Here is a 27,241-nt window from a genome sequence, read left to right as displayed (position 1 = left end):
ACCCCAGCCAAGAGAACAACCACCCCAGGCAGCAGCGGCATTGCAGCCTTGCAAAATCATCACCAGCCCTTAAAAAAAAAAGAAAGCTGGGCTGAGCAGGGATTCCACCACCACCCCCCCCCCCCCCCCCCGCCGCAGCCAGCTCTAGCTCCGGGCATCACTGGAGGGGTCCAGTGTTAAAACCTCTGCCAGGCATTAAAGGGTTGTCCCAGACCCTTGGATTAAAGCGGACATGTCCTTGAGGGTGGGGAGGGCAGGCTGTGATGGTTGCTGGCTCCCAGCTAGCGACGTCCGAGTAATTTGCTTTGCACCTGTGGCTAGTAAATGCCCAAACCTGGGGAACCCGGGGGACCTCCAAAGAGCATCAGACTGTTTTAAAAATACTTTATTCTTTAGAAAATACAGCGTTCAGTACAGTGTGCTCTGCTCCCCCCAGCTTCAACCCCCCCACCGCCTGCTCCGCCGAGGTCAAGGCAACATCGGCACATTCCCCGCCGCAGCAGGAAAGCAGAGGGCAGGTTTCACCGACCCCCGTTTCCATCTTCCCAGGGAAGCGGGCAGCTCTCGAGCCCTCACTGGTACCCAGCAGCAAGGCACTCTCCCCCCAAAACCCCAGTGAAGCCTAACTCACAGCACCAAGCTCGGTCCTTGGAGGCGATGATGGCCCTTGGTGGCTGGGGGCATCCCGGGGAGGGGGGGGGCACACAGGGGCTGTCACGCTTCCCCGCACAAGGATTTGGGGTAGCCCGTGTGATTTTTAAGACATGGGCCTGCCCCAGACCAGAGAGCCAGCAGCAAACCCGGGGGGTGACGGTGAGGGCTGGGGCGTGTGGAGGGGGACACACCAGGGCTCAGCGTCCCCCCCGCTCCCATCCTAAACAGGGATGGGGCTGAATCAGGGCTGTAACAGCTCCCTCTGAGGGGAAAAGCTTTATTGGGGGGGGCATTCAAAAAGGAGATGCAAACACCACCCAAAGGCAGAGTGACCTTTCTCCAGGGCCAGGCTGAGCTCAGGACTCGGGGGGGACCTTCCACCTCCAGCTGCCTGGCTCCCCCCAGGGACAAACTCCTGCCAGCAAAGCCCACCCCACGGGGAGGGGTCCTGCCTGCACCTTGAGGGGGTGCAGGATCGCTCCAGGCCTGGGCAGAGGGGCCGTGCACACCGAGAGCGGGACAGGGGAGCAAAATCTGGGGGCTGGGGGAGCAGGGAAAGAAGCATTTTCTCTTTTCGAACAGGAATCCCCAACGCCACCCCCTTCCCTTTGCATAGAGCAGCTTGCAGGCAAGCGTGTCCTTCAGTCACCCAGGGGACATGGAGAGCAGCGGCTGTGCCCCCAGAGGGGACAGGAGCGAACCTGGGGGACATGGCCCTGCTGCTCCCGTCCTCCGCTGGCAGCCCCGGGGCTTGCACAAGGACACGGGGAAAAGAAACACCGACACCCCTGAACCCTTCCCATCGCTCTGCCCCCAGGTGCAACAAGCCATCCTGATGTTTAAAAAAAGGAATGAAATAGGAAAAAAGGAGAAAAAAAAAAACCAACCCAAAAAAAAGGCTGAGATGGAGGGAAAGATCCCCAGGTCAGCAGAGAGGAAGCCGGGAAGCGCCGCGGGGATGCTGTCCGTTCACCGCCCGGTCCTGCGGGATCTAACTGTCCTCGCCGTTCTCGCCCGGCCCCTTGATCAGCCGCTTCTGTCCCCGTTTCCCCACAGGCCCCTTGGGCTTGGCAAAGGCCTGCTTGAAGGCATGCTGCTTGGGGTGCACCTCCTCGTAGAGGAACTCCGCCGTCAGCTCAGCTCCATCGTCGATCTCTATCTGCATCCGGGAGCAGCAAGCGGGGATTAGCAGCTCCCTGGGGTCTTGACACCCACCTTTGGGGCACCCAACTCCCCCCCTGAGCCCACCAGCGTGGCTGGACCAAGGCTGCGGCACAGCCCCTTGCAGGCGTCCAGCATGGGTCTCTGCTCCATCACCTCCAGATGGGCTCGCGCTTACCTTCTTGGCTATCTCCAGGCAAAACTCCTGCTCCACGGTGTCCAGCAACCGGCTCTTGCAGCTGGAGTAGAGCATGCGCTCCTTGATGCTGCATTTGTACCCGGGCATGGAGTAGATAAAGACTGCGAGAAGAGAGCAGGGCTTGTGGTGCTGCCCAGGCTCACAGCCAGGGAGCACCAGGCAGCCACATCCCACCCTGGTCATGGCTTTTCCAGCCCCAAGAGTCCCAGTGTACTCAGCGCCAGGTGAGCCATCCCATCCCTCACCCCTTCCCAAATCTCCCCTGGCTCTGCTACACCTGCAACACAATGGCTGCACAAGCCCTCCAGGGCAGCGCCCGCCGAGCCCTGCACTGCGCGTGGCAGCTTCTTTCGGCACCAAAGGACTCGCCAGCACCCACCGTGGGAGGACAGCAAGCGGGAACTGACTCAAGGTCCCCCGCCACACCATCCCCATTTGCTCCCTGCGCGAGCAATGGTCCGGGGAGAGCAAGGAATGGCACGGGCTCTAACCAGTGGCCCCCAGTGCCAGGGCACTCACCGACAGACTCCAGGTAGTCTCCCTCGTGCGAATGCTTGTACAGGAAGAAATGGTAGCGAGCTGAGTCCTGGGGGATCCTCTTGGGCAGGTCGGCGATCTCCGTGGGGCTTGTGTGTACCAGGTCGATGGTCTCCCGCTCCAGATCCAGCTTCTGATGGACAGAGGGGATGGGGGAGCGGATGGGAGTGAGAGGCAGCAGCAAGAGGCAGGTGGAGCGGGGTGCAGGGGAGCCGTTCGAGGGACCTACCAGCTGGATGTAGTTGATTTTCTTCTGCTTGAGTGCCTGGATGGCTTGCTGAGCATCCGACTGCAGGGGGAAGGCCAGGCCCTGCAGGGTCTGGTGCTTGCTCTCCACGCTGATCTCTGTCTTCACCTGGGGATGGAGACCAACCGCCCCCAGCATCAGGGCAGAGACCAGCAAAGGGTGGGGAAGGAAAAGAAAGGAAAACCGGCCTGTGCCACCGCAAAAGGCTTCTCATCCAAGGAGCCGCCTGACACCCAGCTCACAGGGACCGTGGCATTAAACCACCAAAAGTCAGCCAGGCTCGGGGCGACGATGCTTGTCACCACACTGCCACACCGGGAGATCACCTGGCTCCAGCCATGCACCCCCACACCCCCCCGCTTCACTCCCAGCAAAGAAGACCAGCTCAAAACTGACGTTTCCCAGCGAGTCCCTGGCAGGGATGCTGTGACCGACGCTGGCGCGTGTCCGTCTCCGATCATCTCTGAGTGCAACCTGCAGATGATGGGGGGAGCCCTGAAATCACAGCGCTCAGCTGCACGGGTCCCCACCGGTGGGGAGGGCAAGCTCCTCCTCGGTGGATTTAACTACAGCAGACAGGCATTCCCTCCAGCGCCGGAGCTGGAGAACTGGAGATCCACAGCTCAGAAAGATCCTGGCTGCTGTTTTCCCCACAACCCCTGCGAGTCAGAGGCTGCCACCCGTACCCCAAGCAAACCCCCTACTCCAGGAGACCAAACCCCAGTTCAAAGAAGGAAGAGAAAGAGATTGCAAAGACATCACACCACCCTGAGTGCCTCCGTCCAGCCACAACGGGGGGGTCCCTGGCTGGGACCGGAGGGTGCCGCGAGCCGGCAGCGGGGAAGGGGGGGCAGGACGCGGCAGGCACGGCATACCTCCTCGGGGCCGGGGTACTCTACCAGCGATGGGCAGCAGCAACAGCCCCCCACCATCTGCCACAGAATACAGGGAGACGGCGTCACCCCGACGGCGGAGGAGCCCATCCCACCTCAAGATCCCCCCCCGGTAAACAGTCCAGCAATGCTAACCCAGGTGCTCTGCAGCGAGCGTGGGTTCCTTTCCTTTGGGATCGATTTGGGGGATTTTGGATAAAGACAGTCCAGCCTTTTTTCTTTTCTTTTTTTTTCCTTCTTTTCCCTCCCCCGATAGAGAAAAGGAAGAAAAATCAAGGCACGCCAAGAGAAACGCAGAAGTTTTAGGTCACCTCTCAAAACCAGCTTGGCAGCGCCAAAGCGGATCTCGTTACAAGGCTGCCCTTCGTTACAGCAGCCCCGCGTGGTACCCACACCCCGGGGAGATGATGGATCTGGGTGCCTGGAGCAGAGCATGCAGAAAAACACCACCAGAAGAACGAAAAACCAGGCATCAAGCGGGCAGAGCAGCCTACCATCTCGGTGCTCGAGTCCTGGGAACAGGAATCCTGCGAGCGTGGGGAGAGGAGACACACTGTCAATGGCACCCCGCACGGGGATGGAGGTGGGGGGGTCTCAGTGAAACGAGAAGGGGTGGGGGACACACGGACATGCTGGGAGGATGGAGGCATACCATCTCTCTGCTGGAGGCCAGGGAAGGTAGGTCCTGGTAGGGCGGGCAGGGAGAGCAGCAAAAAAATGACACGGGAGACATCAGTGCTGGGGAGGAGTGGGAGGGAGAGCCCCAGCCCCGAGCTCTGGCAGCCCCGCACGCAGCGTCTCTGCCAACATCCCCATGCAGAGCCTGTCCTTGCCCCATCTGCTGGCTCCCCAGCCAGGGTGGCCCCAACCCAGGGTCTGGAGGAGTTCCAGCAATTGCAGCAATAGATTTTGGGCTATCCTCCACCAAACAGCACATACTAAAGGTTTGGGGGGAAAAAAATGCCCAAGCCTCTATCCATGCCAAGCATCCTGGAGGATGAACAGGGTGCGAATGTGCAGCTCTCAGGAAATAATTGCTCAAGGGTCATTCGGTGCTGGGTGGGCAAGAGATCCAGCTGACCTGCACACTTTGCTGTCCTACCATCCCCCAGGGTGCCGTGGCACCAGCAAGGGTCCGAGGGCAAGCACACAGGAATTCAGAGGACACACACAAGGTCGCCCGGTCCTATCCTGTGGAGAGTTGCGGCACAAGGACATTACCACTGCCAACACCTCCAGATCCTCATCTTTCTCCCCTGTAAATGCAAGGAGGCTGGGAGGCTTATAGCAGGAGTGGAGAGACCTCAAGCTGAGACACAAAGCACGCTGAAGTCCAAAAATCCCAAGAGGTTGAAAGTTGTCCTAGTAATGTCAACTCCCCCATATACCTCTGTATTTTCTACGCCTTCCCCTTTCAAAAACATTAAAATCTGGCTCACTGAAGCACCCCCCAGGGCACAGCCCAGGAGCCGTGCATGGGTCGGCCGAGCATGTGCCACATCCCGACCCCCCACCCCAGCCTTGACAGCAGCAGGTTTGGCTGGGGGGGGTTATTTTACCTCCTTTTCTTTAGGTTAGTTTTCTCCCCCTGCTTCCTCATTGCTGGCATGGCGCTGACCTTGGCTAACGAGCATTTTTCTGTCTTATGATGAAACCTTCATGGCGGGGGTTCTGGCGAAGCCTCTGCTCTACCCACCCACCAACACTGCAGTGCAGCTACGAATGACACCCCCTTACACGCCGCAACGGCACAGTCACCTTTAGTTCCTCTTAATTCTTCTGCCTCAGCCCTCAGCTCCAGAGCTGCCTTCCTCTCCCCCGCGGCCCCATTGATGTGATACGCCTGGCTCCTCTCCATGTTTCGGAGCCTGTGATGCTTCTAGAAAGACTCACCACTCGTGGGTGTTAAGGTAGCTCAACGCCAAATTCAAAGCCATTTCTTAGCCCACGGTCTGCTGACAACTTCCAGCTCAGTAAAGCTGGCGACGCATTTTCCAGCTATTTAAAATATACTTTTTTTTTTTTAAAGCAAATGGCAAATTTTTGCCAGCTCCCACCCAGCTGTCAAGAAGGAGGGTAGCTCACGACATTGCCTCTGTCCATGCAATCCTCAAACCACAGGGGAAGCTTGGTTCACGCAGCCTAAAGCCTGCTTTACTAAAGGCTGGGCATCCTGCCAGGGGATGTGCAAACCTGAGTCCTTCCTGTCTCGGTGTAAAAGGCTGCTGTGCCAGCCCTGGAGACACTGCCACGCAGCCATCGCCTCCTGCTTTGCTGCTGCCCTTCCCCTCCTACCCCTTCTCCGCACTCATCTGGGGGTCAAGGAGGATCCCAGGGAGCTTCTGCCAGCCCAGAATTGCAGCTGTCTTCAAGGTGAAGACTGCAAACCTGGTTGGCATCTTGGAGGGCTGTGCAACAACAGGAGGAGAGAGGAGAGGACCACCAGCAGCAGCTCCAGGTGAGAGGCACAGCAAAGCACTTGCATGCTGGTGGCTTTTAAAGAAACGTCCCTTATGTCACTTCCAAAACCCTAACAGATTGGTTGAATCCAGGGGGACACGCAGGGTCCTGAACCGCTAGCAGGGGCATGGGCAGACGTGCAGAAGCACTGAGGTCAGGGCTGGCCCAGGGGCTGCTTCCCAAGTCGCTGCCAGCCCTGACGGCTCGCTCCCATGGATCTGCTCCCCCAAATGAAACTGCAACGTGCACGCGTGTGCAAGGGCCCCACAGCCTGTGCACACGTGTGCAAAGACCCTGTAGGCGACGTGCAAGGCTGGAGGCATCTCTGTACCGAGCAGGGTGCTACAGGTTGAGAGCTGCTCCCATATAGCCCCCTCTCGATCAAAGCCCTCTGCTTCGCGTGGCTCCAGAAACTTGCTCGAAGCTGCATTTACTGAGTTGTGAGTTTCCCTGCCCCGGGGAGGTGAGCGTGGCACCGAGCACCCGAGCCATAGCTCCCACCGCCTCCTGCTTCGTGCATGGGGCCAAGCGGGCGCAGCCCCCACGCCAACACAGAGACTCTTCAGCACACCCAGCACTCGGCCACTTCCTACTTTAAAATCCACAGGCAAAAATATATCCATTTTCCTCTCTTTCTAAATGCTGCTGACTGCTCCCCGTGGCCCGTGCTGACACAGGGGACAGCGTACCTTTAAAATAACCCCCAAGCAAACCAAACGGCGGCAGCAGCACCTTCACCCAGGCGCTGTGTCTCGCAAAGGTGAGGGTGGGAAGCAGAGCACGGCAGATCAACTGGAAAACAAGCACCATGAGCACCACTTACCTCGGCCATGTGACCCTGCAAGACAGGGCCAAAAAAACCTCCCAAAACTACTTAATCCTGGAGCACTGGCCAGCCAAGGCAATGGCACAAATGCCCAAAGGTGCCAAACAAGCCGCAGAGCCACCATCAGCACCTCTCTCTCTCCTCCAAGCGTGGGCATCACCTCAGATCCTCCAGCACAAATCCTGCCCAGCCCCCCCAGGCTGGGAGCTGGGATAACTACACCGAGACCCACACGGTGGAGACCACCCCTTGGTGGCATCTCCCAAACGCCCCTCAACTCCGCCACTCCCAGACCTGCTTTGGCAGGTGGAAACCTCCTGCTTTGTCTTTTCCATTAATTAACGCCAGCAGGCTGATTGGCTTTGTGTCTCCCAGGCACCTGTGAGCCCCACAGCCCCAGCACAGGCGGAAAAGAAAGGGATGCTCCCCTAGACTTGAAGGTTTTCTATGGCATCCAAGTGGAATCCTCCCACTCCAACAAAATCCTGCTTCCAGGTGGTCTTCCCACCCAGTGAGCCGATCCCCTCCCCTGCCTCAGTGTTTCGCAGCACCACAGAGGCTGGCACGAGCGCCACGAGATGCCGGCGGGGAGACGACAATGTTACAGCCTTGTCTGCCCCCAACCCTACCCCATGCCACTTCCACATCTTTTTCCAGCACATAAACCCCCAAATTTAGGCTAAGATCTGTATTTCTTGGGACAGCATCCCTCACATTTATAGCCACAGAGGAAGAGTATGGGAAAGGAGGCTGCTGCAGCCCAAAGATAAGCCTGAATTCTTCCTGCCTCCCCCAAGAATTCAGAGTCAGCTCTGGCTTTTGCCCCAACACCTAGAGATTAGTGACTGCTGCCTGCTTTCAGCCTCAAACTGCCTTCTGACTGCCAATTACAGCGAGCGAAACAGAGCCCTGAGCTCCTGTCCTAGCAAGGAAAAAAGAAAACCCCCAAACAAAACTGTAAATTCCTCTTTATGCCACCAATTTGACCATGAGGATGCTCAGTCCACCTCGGCAAGGGCAGGAACGGGTTAAACTGCAGAGGTACAAGAGACCGCAGTAAAAACGAGCCATCCCTTTTAGCTGGATGCTTGGATGCTCGCTCCCACTCCGGCAGCAAACACGTCCTGCATCCCTCTGTTCCCCGAGGGCCTCAGGCTCCTTCTCCCCGGGCCGGCGGACACCCACCTCGTTGATGCGGATCTGCTGGAGCTCCTGCTCGGCTGCGGTCAGCGGGGCCGGGGCGGAGCAGGAGGACACATGCTTTTGGTAACCGCTCAGGGACACGTCCTCCTGCAGACAGAGGGACAGGGACGGCGGGGGAAGCGTCAGGGGGTGGTTATGGCTGCAGGGCTGGATGCACCCCCAGACTTGAGGCTGAGTCTGAGGAACCCAGTGGCTCTCGGGCTCTCTCCTTACTAGGTGGATCAACCCGAGCAGCGCTCTCAGACGCCTCCGTGCTCAATTTGAAATTCCATGCTCAATTTTAAACAGCGCCTGCAACTGCCCGTGCCCGTTCAGGCCACCCGGACACCCACGGCTGTGGCAGTGCGGCTCCTCCACCTGATTAACAGAGCTCGTGAGCAGGAAAGTGAGAGGGAAAGGCAGAGACCACAGCCTGGGAGCAGCAGAGAAGGGCACAGGAGCAGGAGGGCGGCCACTGGGGATGCTCCCTCGCTCCCATCGGCATCAGGAGCCCCAGAGGGGGGCTGATGCCCGGCAGGCCCTGGCTGTGCAATTCCCTCTGTGAAACACCCATGGAAGAGGAGAAACCTCCGGCCAAGTGCTGCCGGATGACCCCAGCGGCAGCAGGTCTCGCTGCTGGGGCCACACTGCCACCGCCTGGTGCTTCTTTTCCCACTCAGAGTAAAGCTCTGGATGTCTTCTGAGCCTTCCTCCCACCTCTTCCACAGTCTCCATCACAGACTGACCACAGCTGTGCAGGCACGAGAAAGTGGCAGCGGAGACTAAAGCAGCGCAGGGGACAAACCTCTGCGCCGTCCCCCCGCATCCCATGTCCCGCTCGGCTTTGGCGCTGAGCCCGGCGTAGGCTCCTGAAGTTCAGGGTTGAGCCCAAAAGGCTGCCCAGGAACCACCACCATACCTTCACCGTTCCAAACATCTCGTCCTTTATGTGCCCCCCGCCAAACTCCTTCTTCACCGTCGCTCTGGTGGCAGCGTACAGCATCTTCAGCCGGACCTGCACAAGGAAGGAGGGAGGCGGCAAGCACGGTCAGAGAGGAGCATCCTGTACGGCAGGACCAGAGAGCACAGGAGGTGCTGGCAGTCACTGTCCCACCACCAGCTCCACAAACCTCAGCCCTCCCTGGGAGCAACCACCTAGTTTCTAGCTCAGGCTGATTTCTAACCACAGCATCTCCAGGTAGGGAACAGCCAGGAAAACCCATCAGCGTTATTTCCAGGACTGCCCGCGCACGGCACCACCTCGCTAAGCACTGCCTGAGATCTGCCAGCTTACTCCGTGCTTTGCTTTCCCATCCGTGAGCTCCAGTGTGTGCGTCATTTCTCACCCCCATCTGGGTAACAGGAGGCGCAAATACCACCTGAGTCACCTAAAAGGGACTTGTGCCTTTTGGCATCTCTTTTGCACTGTTCTTCTGCAAAACCCAGCCAAGAGCTTTTGCAAGCGCTCCTTGGTGCACCGCCCTTGCAATAAGACTCTCCACAGTTTTTTGAGAGAGAGATATATATAAAAGGTATCTTCTATTATTACATATTATTATATATATACACATATATATACACACATACACATGTATGTGTATACACACGTATAAAATTATTATTATAATTGTGTACATGCATGTATATATGCATGTGTATGTGTACATACACATGTATACACCTATAAAATTATATATATTATGTTAGTATAGTTGTAATGTATGCATGTGTATATGTGTCTGTATACATATGTGTGCACATATAATAATACATTATTTGTTAGATATATCTCAACAAACTGCAGAGGGTCTTTTTATATGTGTGTTATAATATATATAACAACAACAACATATATTTGTTATATATATAAAACATATGTATTTCTTATATATGACAAGTGCATGTATTAACATGGCAGTAAATCCATATAGTATATAGATTATATAACATATAACAAATATGTGTGTGTGTGTGTGTATATACACACACACACACACATATGACAAGCACAGGTGTTAACACAGCAGTAAATCTCGGTCCTGCTGAAAGCCCGTTACAGAGATGTGCTCAGCAAGATGGCACTTTCCAAGCGGTACCACCGAAATCCTCCGAACCAGCCTCCCACCCAACCGGCCCTGCTGCGCCCGCTCTCCGAGGCCGTCCCCCACCCCACAAGCCAGCCCAGCTGGTGTCAATGCCGGCCCGGCCACGTGCAGCCCCGCGGGGGCCAGCCTGCCCGGCCCTTTTTAAGGCTGATTTTGGAGCCAGGCATGGAGCCGCTCTGCGTCAGCCTTCGAGGGCCAGGCGAGTCGGTGCCAGCACCGGTTCCTCCCAGAGATACTTTTGGCCAGAGCCGCGGTGGGACGTTTCCATCCCGGCCCCGCGGTCCGTACCGCTCCCCTCCCTCCTCCTCCTCCTCACGCAGCGCTGCGAAGGGGACAGAGATACAGCCCCGGCGTATCTTACTGCCTCTTAAAAAACGCCCCCATCCCCAAAGCAGCCTCCGCTTCTTAACCCCGGCACAGCGACGGAGGGTGCGAACGCTCCTCCTCAGCCCCAGCGCGGTCAGCCTGGCCGGCGTCTCCCCCGCCGCCCCGAGCGCGTCCGCGTCCGTGTCGGCACGCGGGGCTGCGGCAGCCCGGCGCGGGGCTCACCGGGGAGCTGTCGGGGGACCAGGAGATGAAGAGCCACTCGTAGCCCTGGGCGTTCTGGCTGTCCAGGCGGTACAGCACGTAGCACGGCTGCTGCTCGTCCAGCAAGGGCAGCACGAAGGCGTCGTAGTCGGCATCCCAGCGCCGGGACAGCTCTTTGTGCGCTCCCAGCACGAGCTGTTCTGGAAGGAGAAGACAGAAAAGGTGGCGTTAGCCGAAGGCAAGGCTCAGCACACCTTGCAGCACCATGAGGCGGCTCGTCTAAGGGCTTGCCGCAGCTCCAGCGCCGACAATGATGCCGTCCTGCAGAAAAACAAATTAAGGTCTTGAACCACACGTGGGAGCATACCCCCCCACTGGTGACCCCACCGGGGGATGCCATCAGGGCTGCAGCCACCGTGGAGGGGCTGGTTTTCTGCCAGCATCCCACTGCCTCCTGTCCAACCATCTCCTCCCCTCCCGTGGTCTCCTCTCTGGTGACTACCCATAGCCTCCTTCTGCTCTGCTCCCTCCAGCAGTGTAGTCCCCAACCATCCCTTCTTGCTCACAGGGGAACATGAGACCTCCTCCACCCCACCTGGACAAGCTCTAGGGGCACTAGAAGACCTCACCAGAGACAAAAGGAATCATCTATATTTGGGACACTGAGAAAAATAAAGGTCCCATAACAAAAGCTGGGATGATGAACCCAAGCTGCTCTCATCAGATTCCCCATAACCTCAGAGGGGTCAAATTCAGAGCTGACACCCAAAGCCCATGTCTGCGGGGACCAGGGATGTCCCCGAGACCCCAGCATGGAGGGGGATCACGCTGCCAGGAGAGCCCCAGCCTCTCGAAGCAATCTACATACTTCATGCATGTGGTTGCATCTCAGGTGGCTGAGGGGTCTTTTTTTCAGCTGCTACACAAGCGGCAGTGGGGCTGGGAGCCCTGCGAGCCAGGCAGCATTCAGCTGGGATTTAAACGCTGGTGCAGGCATCATATGAACATAAAACCCCTCCTGTGAGGGTCAAACCAAGCTTTGGGATGGCTGAATGGAAAAGCAATGGTGCTGGAGACGATCAGTATAGGTTGCTGGAAAACAACCTCTATTTTTATTCTGTTTTAAATGCAGAAAGGACTGTGGGAAGATGTCAGGAGTCAGAACAAGATGTAGGAAAATCCGGAGGTGCCAAAGCAAAATGAGCTGGGGCCTTGGACAGTTGGCACTCGAGGGGATGCTCAGCCTGGCACGTGCCCTACCAGGATCTCTGCCCACAGGAGCCAGGAAGCCCCTTGGCTTTTCCAACCCCCTCCCTCTGATCCAGCTCAGCAGCTCCAAATCTCATGGCAGGTGTATTGGCTTTGTGTGGTAAGGTTTTTGGCAGTGGGGCGGGGGGTTACAGGGGCGGCTTCTGTGAGAAGCTGCTGGAAGCTTCCCCAATGTCCGACAGAGCCAATGCCAGCCGGCTCTGAGACAGACCTGTCGTCAGTCAAGGCTGAGCCCATCAGCGACAGTGGTAGCGCCTCTGGGATAACATATTGAAGAAGGAAAAAAAGTTGCAGGGGGCACAGAAATGGCAGCCGGAGAGAGGAGTGAGAACATGTAAGAAAAACAACCCTGCAGACCCCCAGTCAGTGAAGAAGGAGGGGGAGGAGATGCTCCAGGCGTCGGAGCAGAGATTCCCCTGCAGCCCGTGGGGAAGACCACGGTGAGGCAGGCTGTCCCCCTGCAGCCCAGGGAGGTCCACGGTGGAGCAGATCTCCACCTGCAGCCCGGGGAGGACCCCACGCCGGAGCAGGTGGGTGCCCAAAGGAGGCTGTGACCCCGTGGGAAGCCCGCGCTGGAGCAGGCTCCTGGCAGGACCTGCGGATCTGTGGAGAGAGGAGCCCACATTGGAGCAGGTTTTCTGGCAGGACTTGTGACCCCACGAGAGACCCACACTGGAGCAGTGTGCTCCTGAAGGACTGCACGCCATGGAAGGGACCCACGCTGGAGCAGTTTGTGAAGAACTGCAGCCCGTGGGAAGGACCCACGTTGGAGAAGTTCATGGAGGACTGTCTCCCGTGGGAGGGACCCCACGCTGGAGCAGGGGAAGTGTGGGATGAGTCCTGCCTCTGAGGAGGATGAAGTGGCAGAAATAACATGTGATGAACTGACTGTAAACCCCCATTCCCCATCCCCCTGTGCCGCTGGGAGGGTTTGGTAGAGAAATCCGGGAGTGAAGTTGTGCCTGGGAAGAACGGAGGGGTGGAGGGAAGGTGTTTTTAGATTTGGTTTTATTTCTCATTACCCTACTCTGGTTGATTGGCAATAAATTGAGTTAATTTTCCCCAAGTTGAGTCTGTTTTGCCCGTGATGGTAATTGGTGACTGAGCTCTCCTGTCCTTATCTCGACCCATGAGCCCTTTGTTATATTTTCTCTCCCCTGTCCAGCTGAGGATGGGGGGAGTGATAGAACGGCTTTGGTGGGCACCTGGCATTCAGCCAGGGTCAACCTGCCACAGCAGCAAAGCTTTTAAGGAAAACAGTTGAGGAATATAGGGTTTGGGATGAACTATTCTCACCCCTCCTTTCCATCCAAGCAGGGCACTCCCTCGCCAACAACAGCGTAGCCCTTCCCTGCCCAGCGCTGCCCCACCACAGCATCTGCCATCGCACGCTGAACCCATAATTATTTCCTCACAAGGGGCATGTGCTACCGGTAAAGTAACAAGCACAGCAGAAAAAAAGGTGCTGAAAATACTTTACCTTCAGCAAAACCACCCGTTTTGAAAAAAAGAAGCAAAAAACCCCTCAGTGTACCCCTAAAATAAACATAAAGCCCTGCAAATGGATTTGTGCATTGCAAAGACCTGGGATCCTGAAGAGACTGCAAGGAATTTCGCCCGGCCAAACCCACTGGCAGCTCTCGAGTGTCTCCGTCTGCCAAACATCCTGACACCTCACGCATGAGGCAATCAGTGCCAAGTCACTCCAGGCTATTCCCGGGCTGTGCCCAAGCTGGACCCTGGCCGTGCCTCCGCGAGCAGGCAGCCTCCAGCTTTCCCCTAGGCTGGAGGAGCCGCTTATTCCCCCACCTCCCATCAGGCTCTTCACAGTTCAGCTCAACCTGTTCAGGGCCAAATTTTCCTCCCCGCGGAAAGGGAAACCCGGAGCAGCCGCCCTTTGGCAAAACATCATCGTCAGCGCAAGCTATTTCAGTCTCCATTTCTGCAGGGCGCTGCTGCTGCAAAAAGGGTGGATGGGAGCATTTCTGGCCCCTGAGGTGCCCCCAGCACTCAGCCGCATGCAGGCTGCTTTGCTCCGAAATGCCCGTACAAGGCAGCCCTGCCTGCAGCTCTGGCAGGCACCGTGGGGGGACAGCGCAGGAGCCAGGAGCTTGCAAAGCTCAGTGCACAACATCACCTACATGCAAAGAAATGCACCCAATGGGGAAGACCACAAAGCCAATCTTGTCCAGAAACCTGCTGACAGCGAGGAGTAGAGCATCACCTAAAACCGCGTTGGACCACAAGTAGTTCTCGTGCCAGGAAAGCACTGCTGAGCCTCAGTGCGCAACCTGCTCCCCCCCGCCCCACCTTCTCCATCTGACCCTGGCTTCTCCTGGCCAGCCCCCAAAGGCAACATCAGCTCAAATTGCTCCCAAAGGGTTGCTCAGCCATTGCTGCTGTCCTGGGGATGCCTGGACACAGAGCATCTGCCGTAAGGCTCCTTGCACCATCTTCCTCTCCTTCCACTTGCTGTTGCCTGCTCTGACATGCCTCAAGACTAATGCCCCGTAGGGCAGAAGGTCCTCTGCAAGCCATCGAGCAGGCCTGGAGGCTCTTCCACATCCCCTGTGCAGGCAGGGCAGCTGGCATGTCCTCTCCAGCCAGCTTGGGACACATCCCTTCCAGGGTCAGCGTGCTCAAGTCCATCTGTCCAGCTGTGACATCTGCCAGGCTGCTCATTACTGCCTGAGGGCCCTTCTCTGGTGGGTAGCAGAAGGCTGATGCCCCCTGTGTTACAGAAAAGAGTAGTGGCCCAGAAGGACCGAGCAACTTGTCCCCTCTCACGCGGGAGGGCAGACAGGAGGTCCCTGAGTCAGGCTGGTGGGACCACCACCACCTTGTCCCCAGCACACCAAGCCCTTTGGCACAGAGATGCTCCTGGCTCTCCTCCTTTCGCCTGCCTCCTCCCAGGAGTCTCAGGCTCTGCCACATCTCAGAGGCTTCTGCAGACACCCAAGCTTCTCCAGAGCTGCCCATGGCTGGTCCAGGCCAGGGGAAAGGAGCCAGCAGGATGGGAGAGCCAGACGAGGAAGCACAAAACAGTGCCGAGCGAGCTTGGTCCATGAAACAGCTGCTGCCGCCAACACATCAGACAGATAAATACATCCCATTCAGCCCGAGTGGAGATGGTGGGATGTGGTTTCCACTGATGGTAAAAAGTCTCCTTTGCTGGTGTCACCGGCCACAACCCAAAGCCAGCGGCACAAGTCCTAGCACCCTAAGTCCAGGCTTAGGGGCATCCATGACTTACCCTAACGCAAACCCGACTCCCACTTTTTAAAAGAAAAAGGAGCCAAGAGGGCAATATTGGTGTCACAGATGCTCCGAAGAAACAATGCAGATGTCGCATCCCAACACACAGGGACCTTGCTAAGAACAAAGCTAACACCAAAGAACCTTGTAGTGGCCCTGCTGACAAGTCCCGCATGTTTCAAGTCATGCCGCTCTTCCAAATGGGACTTCACAGCCCCTCCGAAGGCCGGCACGGGCTCTTTACAACCATGGGCTCCTTACGACCACATCTACCTCGGCGTTTTCAGCGTGGTCCTGGTGGCCCACCTGAGGGAGGTGGTGACAGCAGCTTGGCAAGGCATCTAACGTCCCCGCTGCCACGAGAAACAAGTCATTCACATGCAATTGGATGAGGCTGAGGAGATGGAAAACCTACACCACAGAGGCTCCCCGCTGGGACATTCAATCAGTGCTTTGCTCCACTCGCTTGTTTGATAAATGTAGAGGCCATCCAAAGGCACCTTTCCATGGGACAAACGTGGGCAGTTTGGTGCCAGCCTGAAAATTGGGCTAGGGCCAGGCCCGTGCACAGGAGCCGGGGCTGGGACGGGATGGGTTTCAGAGCGCAGCATCTCTCACAGGATGCAATCAGGGCCCCGTGGTGAGCCCTGTGCCAAGGATCACCCCCCTGCCCACCCCTGCCCTGAGCATCTCCTTGCCTGGCATGGGATGCCATGTCCAAGGAGGAAGATGCTGTGCGTCACCCTAACCAAGGTCCCACAGCACCCGCAGCAGCTTCTCGCAGGGCTCCCATAATATAATTTGACACAGCAGCAGCAAAAGCCTCCCAGAGCTCAGCACCAATCCTGAACACCAGTGTCGGCCCACTGGCAAAGTCGCTGCACCCCCCCCGGAGCCGCCATGGGGCTCCAATAGCTGCTCACCAGCACACCCAAATTTTGGCCTTGTATTTCAGGTCTGGGCTGCTGCGTGCCAGGGAGCCACAGCAGCATTTTCCCTGGGGTTTCCAAAAACATAAGCTGGCACCGCAGTGGCAAAGAGGAAAGGAGGAGAGGCAAAACAGAGAACCTACGTGGTGTAAATCAAAGCACTTAAAAACAAGACTTACCGTCCTCAATGATGACCTTGATGAGCCGAACTGAACCATTTCGGGCTTTGGCAAAGAAGTCCCTTAATTCCGTGGTGGCTGCAAGAACCAGAAACATCGTGATCAGATTTAGCAGTCAAAGCAGGTGCTAGGCTGCTCGGTGACTGGCCAGGGAGGGGAGCAACTTGGCAGGATAGAAATTTAAAAATTGAAAAAAAAAAAAAAAATCTGGTGCCAAAATAATTATAATAAAAATAATAATACAAAACCCAAACAGCTGGGAGCAAAGTGCTGCGTCTCCCTGACGCATCAGAGTTAAATAGCAGCTGGGAGCACATGTGATCCAGAGAACTTGATACTTGGCCTGAGTGAACATAATCACCCAAATTTAGACGATGGCTTGGCTAGTGCAGGCGGGGAGAGCTCAAGTGACAGGTTTATTCGCTTTACAGAGTGGCAGGGTTTGCATATGGGGGGTGGCTGGAAGATGTCCCAACAGGCTGTGACGTCCCAAGCTCGTGACACGTGGCGGGGATGCTGCTCCCGAGGCAGCTGGGGACCAGTGCGACTCCAAACTGGAGGCACTGGTTTGAAGCTGAGCCCCTGGAGAAGGGAAAAGCAATCACCCCGGGGTTTTGCTCCACAGCCAGCAGGGCTTTGGTTGCAGAAGGCTTTTGGGAAGTGTTCTGGGCAGACACCTTCCTCCTCATCCCCCCTCTCCAAGGACCAGGCACCAGCAACTGGTCTTTGGCATCCTACCAGGAGGCAACAGCGGGCAGTGGATGGTGAAGGGGCAGCCCACAGCCAGCGCTGGAGGCTTAATCTGTCCACCCCAAAAGAACCACTGGCGCAGAGCTCCCCATCCCACCCAGGACATACTACATGCGAAGGCAACACCCAAAACATGCGGCTTGGAGGGGCTGAGCCCCCTGACGAGGAGCATCTCCCAGCCCAGGGAGTGCCCAGCATCTCCCAGCCTGGCTCCCCTGAAAGTCCCTTCTATTACACACCCGAGCACCTTCCTGGATGCAGCTGCACAGCCAAGGGCATCCCCTGAGTTCAAAGCCACAGGAAGCTCTGCACTTGGTAGAAATACTAAAGAAATTGGCATTGCAAAGATTGGAGACCCGAGCAGACGCTCTTTAGTCCACACCATGATCTGTGCTTGGAGTCACCGTCAGCAGCCCCCCATTCCCGGCGCTTTGCCACACTGCCTGCCCATTACCGATCACCGTGCCGGAGCAGCTCACAGCAGGAAGGAGCCTTGCTTTGGTTCCCAGAGCCTGAGAGCATCCACAGTCAAGTCACTTTGCAAAGAAAGCCATCCCTACCTCAGCCGGAAAGGTGCTGTGGCTAGACAAGCCAACCCCTGCCGGCAAGGGCCGTATCCATTCCACTTCAGTCCCACCAGCAGCGGGTACCACACTTCGACACAGCCCCCCAGCATCGCCACGGGAGGAGCCTTGACGTTACCCATCACCCACTCAAGGGGCACGGGGGGACACTGACTCTGTCACACACCGGTGCCCTCTGTCCCCTGGAGGCAGATCCCGGGCTGGGGCACTGCCCACAGCTCCCCCAGCCCCGTGGGAGAAGGAGCAGGCACGGATTTGTCCCCACACGCAAACACCGATGATGATGCAGGCAGAGAGGTGGACAGGGATGTCCGGAGGAACCCCCCAGGGAACTCCTGCCTGTCCCCCTCAAGCGATACGTCCAAGATGCATCTGCCCCATCAGCAAAAAGCCTGCCCTGATCAGAGGTCCGGCGGAGAGAAGAGGCACAAACGAGGAGGAGCTCCCAGGCCGGCACCCTGCAAACAGAGGTGCTCCCATACAAACCCAGAGCTGCCACCCCAGCAGGACCCCGCGGGAACAGGCCTGCGGAGACCCCAGCAAAGGCACACCAGTCCTTCATAGCGTTTTAGGGGACACACAGAAGGTTTGCTGGGGTAATCCCACCACGAGCAAACCATCCTTCTCCCTCCGTCAGCATTGAGGCATGTGGCTCTCCCATTTCCCAGTGCAGACCTTCACCCTCTCCCAGTGCTGGCTGGGAGCTCTGCCTGCTCACACCATTCCCACCTAAGGATGCTCTGATATTTTTAGCCCCTTTCACTGCTGAGAGCGGCTGTTGCCTTCCGGCAGCATCTGTGGTTGTTGCAAACACACGAGGCGGAAGAGGAGGAGAAAAAGAGACATTTATACACCCAGGAAACCTCGTGGAAGAGACAAATGCTCCTAATTAAGCTTCACCGATTCCTATTACACTGCCAAAATAGGAAAGAATAACATCGGTCTTGGATGTTTCTATAGCATCAACTTTGGGGAAGAAAGAGGAAAGCTCTCCAGTGCTAACCAGCTTGCAAATCCCCCTGGCCTGCCCCATCCTTCCCAGAGCCCAAGGAGACACAGGGGTCTGGAAAAATCAGGAGTCTCGGCAAACGCAACTCCCCAGCCCACCTGGAAATGCTAGGAGTGCCCAGAAGTATTGGATCGACAGCCGGGATGATTGACAGTTGAGTGACTGACAAGTGATGGCCAAGTGCTGGGACCTGTGTAGGTCCAGACGGGTTTAAGGGGATGGTGAAAAGCACAGATGCTGCCGGAGAAGCCAAGCGCACAATGGGAAATACTGCAAGGTCTGCCAAGGAGAGAGAGATGCTTTCCAGAGGAGACAGCAGCAGGGATTTCAAAAAAACTCAGAGTAGGCTTCCAAGCTATAATTCTGCTGAAATTAAAAAAAAAAACAAAAAACCAAAAAACAATTTTCATTTAAATAAAAAAAATCACCAGGGCGTCTTTGACATCCCCTTCTGTCTCTCGCAACACAGAGCCAAGAGCCAGCAAGAGGGAGAGGAATAAGCTAGCGAAGGTTTTCAGCACAAGCTCAGCAACTGCTTCATTACAGTATGTTTATGACTTAATTGGCACAGCAGACTTGACGAGATGGCTTGCGTGCCTGAAATATTAATATAAAAGTCCACAGCTGGCTCTGGAAGAAAGGCAGGGAGGAGACCTTACCCTGGAGATGGAGGCGAGTGGTACCTCTGCCCCGAGGCACCTCCCTGCTGGGAAGTCTCCAGGACCCAACTCAAGGGCTGAAAAACCCACGTGTGGAGAAACCACAAAAATCAGGGAACGGGACAAGTGAGGGGGCAGAGGACAGGAGGGGGACCCGCACATCCAACTCACCCTCTAGACACGGTGTCGTGGTTTAAGCCCAGCCAGCAACTAGGCACCACACGGTTGCTTGCTCACTGTCCCCTCTGCCAGTGGGATGGGGAGGAGAATCGGGAAAAAAGTAAAACTCATGGGCTGAGATAAGAACAATTTAATAATTAAAGTAAAATAAAATTTAATACTAACAATAATAATAATAGTAATGAGAAGGAATATAATAATAATAATAATAAAAATAGAACAAAAAGAAAAACCAAACCAAACAAACAAATCACCCAAGAAAAAACAAGTGATATACAAAGCAATTGCTCACCACCCACTGACCAATGCTCAAGCAGCAATCTGCTCCTCCCGGCCAACTCCCCCCAGTTTATGTACTGAGCATGACATCCTATGGTATGGAATATCCCTTTGGCTAGTTCGGGTCAGCTCTCCTGGCTACGCTCCCTCCCAGCTTCTTGAACACCTGCTTGCTGGCAGAGCATGGGAAACTGAAAAACCCTTAACTTAGGATAAACACTACTTGGCAACAACTAAAACATCAGTGTGTTATCAACATTATTCTCACACTAAATCCAAAACACACTGTACCAGCTACTAAGAAGAAAATTAACTCTATCCCAGCTGAAACCAGGACACATGGCTTCCTGGAAAATCCTGGAACAAATTTTTTGCTTGTTTGTTTGTTTCTGGATTCAGAAATAAACCCAAGCTGGGCTACAGCCAGCAGGGATCTACTGAGAACAAATTGCATAAGATCAGCCCAGCTTCCCCCAGCAGAGCCACAGCCTGTGGGCTTCAGGAGTCTCAGCTCAGCTTCCTAAGTGTCTCCAAACATCAGAAGCCAGATTGGGAAACATGGTGGTGGTGAACCTCTGTGGCATGGGCACAAAACAGCATGGATAACTCACGCTGGGAGGTATCAGAGGTTGGATAGAGCAAGGTCTCCTGGGGACCTGTGGTGGGTCCAGGTTTAGTCCACATTTCCATGAACAGCTGTAAGGTGGGAAGCTAGAGAAGTTGCAAGCGCGCGCTGGAGAAGAATTCACCATTCTCTCAGGAGACTGGAGAAACAGGCTGGGAAAAAAAGAAATAGGATGAAACTCAATAGGAAGCAAAGTGCCATAACTAGGAGAAGGACCAGCCACACCAATGCAGGGCAGGGTCCAGCAGCTCCAGAGGTGGGTCGCAAGCCAAGTGCAGGTTAATCGTTTCATGTTGTTGTGGGCAAAGTCATTCGTGAAGGCACAAACAAGAGCATGACCATGTTATTTGGTGTTGACAAGGCTGCAGGCACAGCAAGAAGAGCATGTCCAGGCTCAGCATCGTGCAAGGAGCAAGGCACAGGACGGACGGCACCTATGCCAGAAGGTGCAGCGTGCAGGAGCAACAGAAGGAACTGGGGCTGGTCACCCCAGAGGAGAGAAGAAAAACGATGAACAGCTTGTACTGGTTTTCCAGCCAGAAACATCAGGCCCCACCTTGGCATTTGGGAAATCTCGCGATGAGGGTAACCAAACGCTGGGAAGGACACCATGCCTCCATCCCTGCCCCAAAAAACCTCCAGAAACCCTCCTGGGATGCTGCTGCTTTGAGGCAGGATGAGCTTGGTGGCATCGCGAGGAACTTTCTGGCTTTTCTACAAGACATTCCTGCCATCGACCCTCCTGACAGGCATGGTGGGCACAAGCACCTGCGCCTCCTCAGCCACCCTCCCATGACAGCCCAAAAATCGCCTCCAGCCATCGAGTCGTGCAGCACCTCCCTATCCCATCTGTTTGTAGGCTGCAGATGAGTTGTCCCCTATTCATGAGCCACCTGCATTTAGCAGCCTGCTAACAGCATGTCCCAGGTCCCCTTGCATCACAAAACCTTCCTGCCCAGCAGCACCTGCCTCCCATTTGGGATGGAGGGCTGAGCAGAGCCGGCCATCGGCACCGGGGCACCCAGGCTGGGCAGCTCGTGGCATGGCAGGGAGGTGACGGTTTGGCCAGCGGTGGCCTTCAGGTGGCCCTGACCATCCAGGCAAGCTGCCAGAGGAGAAGAGGAGCTTGTGGTGGGAAGGCACAGCGGTGCCCCCACTCTCGGCAGCACGGACCAAAGCCTGAAGACCCCAGGCTCCGGGGACCAGTGGGGCGGCCAGATCCTTGCACTGAACGTCCTACTGAACGGACGTGCTGTTTGCAGCCAGAGCAGGCAGCTGCCCTGGCTCGGGATGCGGCCATTTGGATCAGGAGATTTCGGTGCCAAGCTTGAGGCATCACACTTGCCTGAAAATGCTGTGAGACGGAGCAGAGAGATGGTGCTTGTGGGTACCACCCTGCCACAAAAGCTATTCCCAAAGCCCAGTCTTTTTTGATGTTTACAGTCCCAGTTAGCTCATCTGAGCTGAGCCAGGCTGTAACGAGGCCGGAGGGAGACAGAGGCACCACGCATTGATGACAGCCGTAGCCACAGCAACCGGCCAGTCTCTCCCTGGGGATGCCAGGGTGCCCGCGGAGCCGCCCGTGCAACCCCTGGGGAAGCACCACGGGGATGGGGATGGAGGCGACAGCCACACCGCCTCCCCTGCACCCTTCCCTCCTCCATCCTCTCCCTCACTTCTTGGGGGAGCAACAGGTTTTTGCTTATTCGACCCTTCCAAATCCCCCCCCATCCCGATGACAGCACCCAGCTCCCAGATCAATAATACATGTTCCCTGAAACAGATGCCTCTCTCAATACTTCGAGCCACCTTGCCCTCCCGACGGGAAACCCGAGCCTCCAGCCATCAATCTTTCATTCTCTGGACATAATCTTCAAGTCGATGCGACTCCAAGTGACTGCTTCCCTTTCACCATCCAGGGCACAGCATGCCTGGGATGCCACAGGGAAACTTGACCAAAAATCCAGCCACAAACCTGGGCAAAACTTGTCCAAGCTCCAGGGATGCTTGACCAGACAGTGGTCGATATGCTGATGGATAAAACATGGCTACACCTGCACCATCCACACTTTCCCTGCACAGGCAGCTCTGCCCAGCTCCTGCCAGGCATCCAGGAAAGGGCACAACTGCAACAGGCACAAAATAGCCATTGCTGCAGCTAAAATTCCTCCTTTTCAGTCTATCCCAGTGTAACTCTGTCACGCAAAGCCTGCTCAACACGCTCACTGCAGAGAGCTTTTCTGCTGACAGACGTGGAGGGCCAGTTTAAGTGCTAAGAGGATTTTATTTCTCACCATGGAAAAAAAAAAATAAATGTCCTTGCAGGGAATCTTTTCTCTGGGAAAAAGCTACAGCTGCCAGAAGAAAATAAAAAGAAGGCAGGGGGGAAGGGCAAGAGAGGATACAAGCAAAGCTTTTCTCCCAATTTTCTGTGAGGTTGGGCGATATCCTGCAGGATTTCACAGGGACAACTCCTGATCCGTATTGCAAATCCTGCCCAGAGACTTTCAGCCACCCGCCTGACGCCAGCCGTTTGCTTCTCAACACCCGATCTTCCACGTGCGTGCCCGGGACCTGTCTTGTCTCCACTCTGCCACCTTGGATTGGAGTTATTCAGCCCTTCCCTCACTCCAGGTTAGGCAGCGCCCACCCTGCGGGCAGCATCGGTCGGATCCAGCCGGCAACACAGCATCCTGGAGCAAAGCGGTGGTGCCAGCATGCATGGTCCTGCCTCACTTGCAGAAGCTGCCAGTTGCTGTTCCTTTTCTCTGCCCAGTAAAGCCACGACTGGGAGCACCAGTTTGGGCATCAGGGGGGACAGGGACCCAGGGACAGACCCTGGCAGAGATCTCGTTGCAGTGACAGCCTCTCGATGCATGCTTTCTGAGGGATTTCCTCCACCCTGCCGCTCTAGGTGCTTAACTTCAAGGGGTTTGACATCTCAGGGTGTTTGTCTGGTCTTCCACCCACACTGCCGCTCTGGTCATCCTGATGTGCCACCCGCTGGGGGCATTGCCCAAGTGGGTGTCAACCTCTGAGTTGGGTGCTGGCCCCAGAAAAGAGCTCACAAGCAGGGACCATCTCCTCAAAACCATCCTTGCAGCAGCCCAGTGCCCTCTGTCCTCCGTGGACACCAAGGGCCATGGAGCCGCCATCCCTTCTCCTCCTCCACTGAAGGCACAGTGTGACACGTCCCCGGTTAGGGGGTCACCCCCGGCATCCCAGCTGCAAAGCTGCCCCCGGATTCAGGCAGCCAGGCACCTCGGGACCAGCACAGCAGAAAAAAGGGGTTCAAGGAAGCAGTGGATGTGGAAAGAAGCTCCTTTCTTCTCCAGCTTTCTTCTCACTGAAGAGCCAGGAAACCGGCTGCTTTTGAAGGAGACCTTTGCAGAGCCAGCAGCTCCCGCGTTCCCCCTTTCTGCTCCTTTTCCCATCTGACATCATTCCTGCCTGCATGCATCACGGTTATCCTTCTCCTGAAGAAAATGTCCATTCCTACCAAACGCTTTCCCAATGCAAGATCCAGAGCTGGGGCAAAGCGGAGGCTCAGCTGCAGACTGGAGCGAAGGTCCTTCCCCATCCCCACATCTTGCCACCTCCCCCAGAAAAAGCAGGCACCAAACTCTATTTTTTGGTTGAAGAAACAACATACATTTGATTTCTTTACTTTCTAGATGAAAAAAAAATCCCCTCTAAGAGACTTTTTCTCTCTACCCAGAGGTCATGAAAGAGATCCCAGAAGCAGCTGAAAGCAGATGACCTCCCACCAGCATCAAAGCCCTGGTTCAGCATTGCCTTCCTAAGGTTTTAAACTCAAACAGTGAATGCTGTCCCCATCTAACGCTGCTCAGGGCAGAACAGGGACTGTAAAAATACTCATTGAATCCTCCCAGCTGTAATTAAAAAGCAGGTTTCCAGCCCCAAGAAGCCCACAGCAACCCTTGATAGCTTCCAATAGCCTCCCCAGCCTGGCAGTCTCCATGGCAGCCCAGTTTTCCACCAGCACCTTCGAGGGAGCTGCCACGGATACCTAAAAAAAATAATAATTAGCCTCTTGCCTCTGCATGAAAGGCTCAACCCTGATTAAACACCCCGAACCTGTGGCTCTTCACTGCCATTGCTCCCCCTCCCCGGGGACCACCTGCTTCTCCCCAAAAGCCGGGATGATTCGGTAGCATCGCAGCAGGGGGCTGCTCCAGGGGCTCCCCCGTCACCCTGTCAGCCTGCTCTCACACTGATCTAGCACAGCATCAGCCAAAATCTCTCACCAGTTTGGCTGCAACCTCCCCTAAGCCAGCCAGCGGGTCGGACTGTAATTCTCCCGGGAGCAGATGCCTTCCTGCAAACGGGGGAGAAATGGGAATAACAAAAACACAAAGCGATGCACGCACACAAAAATAATAAGACCCCAGAAACCATGAAGATGTGGAAAATCCCTCCTCCTCCTCGGCAAACAACAGACCTCAGCGTCTCAGCAGAGGGGATGAAAGCAGCAGTGGGATTGCTGCTCCTCATCCAATATCAAATCTGCTCTCTGTGGAGCAAAGGAATTAATTTGATCACTGTGCCAGGGTGAGGAGGACTGAAATACCCCAAAACCCTCCTGGGGTGGTTCCCTTAAAGCCCGGAGCGCCCCAGTTCAGCATCGCAGGTGTTAGAGGGGCAGATTTGCATTGAGAGAGGAAACAGCCGCTTCCTGGCAGAGGGACCACGCAGCAGGGGATGGAGGACACGACCCAGAGAGCTCAGCCACCCAGAGATGTCCGAGGTGCTGCAAGAGCGAGGCCACACAATGCAAGTTATTTTTCATAACCATGGGGAGGTTTTTATGCCACCCCCAGCTTGGGGATCTGCTGCCTGGGCCGAGCCGTTGGGTCTATATCCCCACCCTGCACCGGCTGCAGCTCCTGGGGGGGAAGTCCGAGTCCCTTCCCCTTTCCAGCAGAGCGCTGCTGACGGGGCACGTTACGTTCTACGGGCAACGACAACTCACGGCGACTCTCGCCACTGGTCCCAGCAGCGTTTGCCAAGCGGTGGGCAGCCAAGGTCGGCGAAGGTCGGCGCTCTCAGAGAGCAGCTCATCGGCTTCACCAAGCCAGCGCATCCCCCCCAGCAGCCGCAGGGGTGTCAGGGAGGACGGCATCAGGAGCGGAGGAGCGGACAGGCATGGCGGCGAGCAACAGGCAGCAGCCTCCTGGGGCACAGGCAGCGCAACAGGCCTTGCCTGCAGCAAACCCCACGGGAGAGCTCTGCAGAGCGGGGCTGGCACACCGAGAGTTCAGGTGGCCACTGAGGTCCACCCTGCTGATTTTTTTTTTAATTTTTTTTTTACAGTAAAGGGAACGTTCAACTAGAGCCTGAACCTCAGGGCCTCCGCTTAAACCAGAAGCAATGAATCTGAACCCAAACGTCATCAGCTACCAGCACTCCCAGGCAAAGCAGGAGAAACATCTAAGCACCATCGCTAACCGCTTCTCAACTACTGCTCCTCCAGGAGCATCTGAAGGGGAAGGAAGGATGCTCTTGACCATGCACTCAAGGAACAAGGATGCTCATGCCACGAAGGAACAGCAGCCACAAATTCAACACCGTTGCACAGCGGTGCTGGCCGTGAGGAAGGGAGTTGCGAGGTCAGCGTCCCAGCTCCCCTCCCCGGCATGCAGCGGTGCTGGATTCGCACCCGGCCGGCGTGGAGCTGGGCTTCGGGGGCAGCTGCTCTCACATCCCCGCTCGCATATTGATTCGGTTACATAAATTATGCAGCACCTCTACTCCTGATTAATACTGTTAATTGAGTTGGCAGGTGGGGAGCAGGGGGGAAATACCGTGAGGACATGCAGTCGCACACCAAACGCACCCATAAACGCAAAAGCCGTCGTCTCAGGGTGCTGCCTGGGTCCTGTAGGGAGCGAGTGGAGAAAGCGGGGAGCTCCCCCCCCCCCCAAACCCAACGGCAACGGTCAGGCAGGAATTTATTCAGGCTCCCTGCAGCCCCCCTGGGAGGAGGCGCAGCGCTGGGGGCCGAGCATCCCGGCGGGGAGGGGAGATGGGGCCGGGGCCGATGTGGGGCTGCGGCGAAGCGGATCAGTGCGGGTCAAGGTGCTGCCGCAGCAGAAAGCAGCTTTGCGAGCGGCGTCCCGGCGGTTTAGTGAGCATCAGCGCAGACAAAGGATGCAGGAGAACCCCTCACCGGCAGCATCCCCGGAGCCAGGCCCCCTCCTTCACCTCCTACGAGCACCCAAATGCTCTGAGCCTGACTCAGTGCTTCCCTTCCCCCCCCCCCCGCTACTTGCGGGAAAACCTGCCGGCTCCTTCGGGAAGCTTCATCTTATCGCCCCCATCATCGCTACCGCCACACGGACCGGCAGCCTGCGGCGGCGGGGCCGGGGGGGGAGGGATGCTCAGGGCGCGTCCCCGCCGGGCACCTCCCGAGGCCGGGAAGGGAAAGGAGCAACCCAGCCCGGGGGAACGGGGCTCCGACGCCTGCCGAGCCCAGCACACGGCAGCGAAGGCTGCGGGCACCCCGCGGGATGGGACGGGAGGGGACCGGCGGCTCAAGCGGGCGCCGCTTACCGTGGATGCCGGTCTGGTGAGTCATGGCTCCGCTCGGTTCCGTTCCCCTCCGCTCCGGCTCCGCCGCGTCCCGGGCAGGAAACGGCTCGGCAGGCAGCACCGCCCGCTTCCGGAGTCGGGAGCCCGCCGCCCGCACCGCCCCGGGGAGGAGGAGCCGC

General features: G+C 56.5%; 1 protein-coding gene across 3 annotated transcripts; it reads right to left on the bottom strand.

The window, feature by feature from the left end:
* Positions 1–369: 369 nt before the first annotated feature.
* On the bottom strand, positions 370–27,237 carry TWF2 (twinfilin actin binding protein 2). Of its 3 annotated transcripts, XM_069812403.1 has the most exons (13): positions 27,084–27,208; positions 20,497–20,662; positions 16,425–16,502; positions 10,814–10,992; positions 9,079–9,174; positions 8,163–8,267; positions 6,975–6,989; positions 4,317–4,376; positions 4,186–4,284; positions 2,781–2,906; positions 2,534–2,684; positions 1,994–2,115; positions 370–1,813 (listed from the first exon to the last, which is right to left on the bottom strand). In XM_069812403.1, the coding sequence occupies exons 2-13, from the start codon at positions 20,573–20,575 to the stop codon at positions 1,646–1,648; spliced, it is 1,278 nt and encodes a 425-aa protein (XP_069668504.1). In that variant the 5' UTR covers positions 20,576–20,662; positions 27,084–27,208; the 3' UTR covers positions 370–1,645. The 3 variants fall into 3 exon arrangements, with proteins under 3 accessions (XP_069668504.1, XP_069668502.1, XP_069668503.1); XM_069812401.1 differs by lacking the exons at positions 4,186–4,284; positions 4,317–4,376; positions 6,975–6,989 and having other exon boundaries at positions 27,084–27,205; XM_069812402.1 differs by lacking the exons at positions 4,186–4,284; positions 4,317–4,376; positions 6,975–6,989; positions 20,497–20,662 and having other exon boundaries at positions 27,084–27,237.
* Positions 27,238–27,241: the final 4 nt, after the last annotated feature.

The sequence above is a fragment of the Haliaeetus albicilla genome, chromosome 24 (assembly GCF_947461875.1).
Source record: "Haliaeetus albicilla chromosome 24, bHalAlb1.1, whole genome shotgun sequence".
In the NCBI taxonomy this organism is placed as follows: domain Eukaryota; kingdom Metazoa; phylum Chordata; class Aves; order Accipitriformes; family Accipitridae; genus Haliaeetus; species Haliaeetus albicilla.
This window is presented reverse-complemented; position numbering and strand designations above follow the sequence as displayed.

Excerpts from the sequence above, each read along its gene's own strand:
- TWF2 (XM_069812403.1), bottom strand. The coding sequence starts at position 20,575 with ATGGAAATGTGGACTAAACCTGGACCCACCACAGGTCCCCAGGAGACC. Across the intron at positions 2,685-2,780 it reads AAATCAACTACATCCAGCTG|AAGCTGGATCTGGAGCGGGA; the intron begins GTAGGTCCCTCG and ends TCTGTCCATCAG. Across the intron at positions 2,116-2,533 it reads AGACTACCTGGAGTCTGTCG|TCTTTATCTACTCCATGCCC; the intron begins GTGAGTGCCCTG and ends CTCTTCTCGCAG.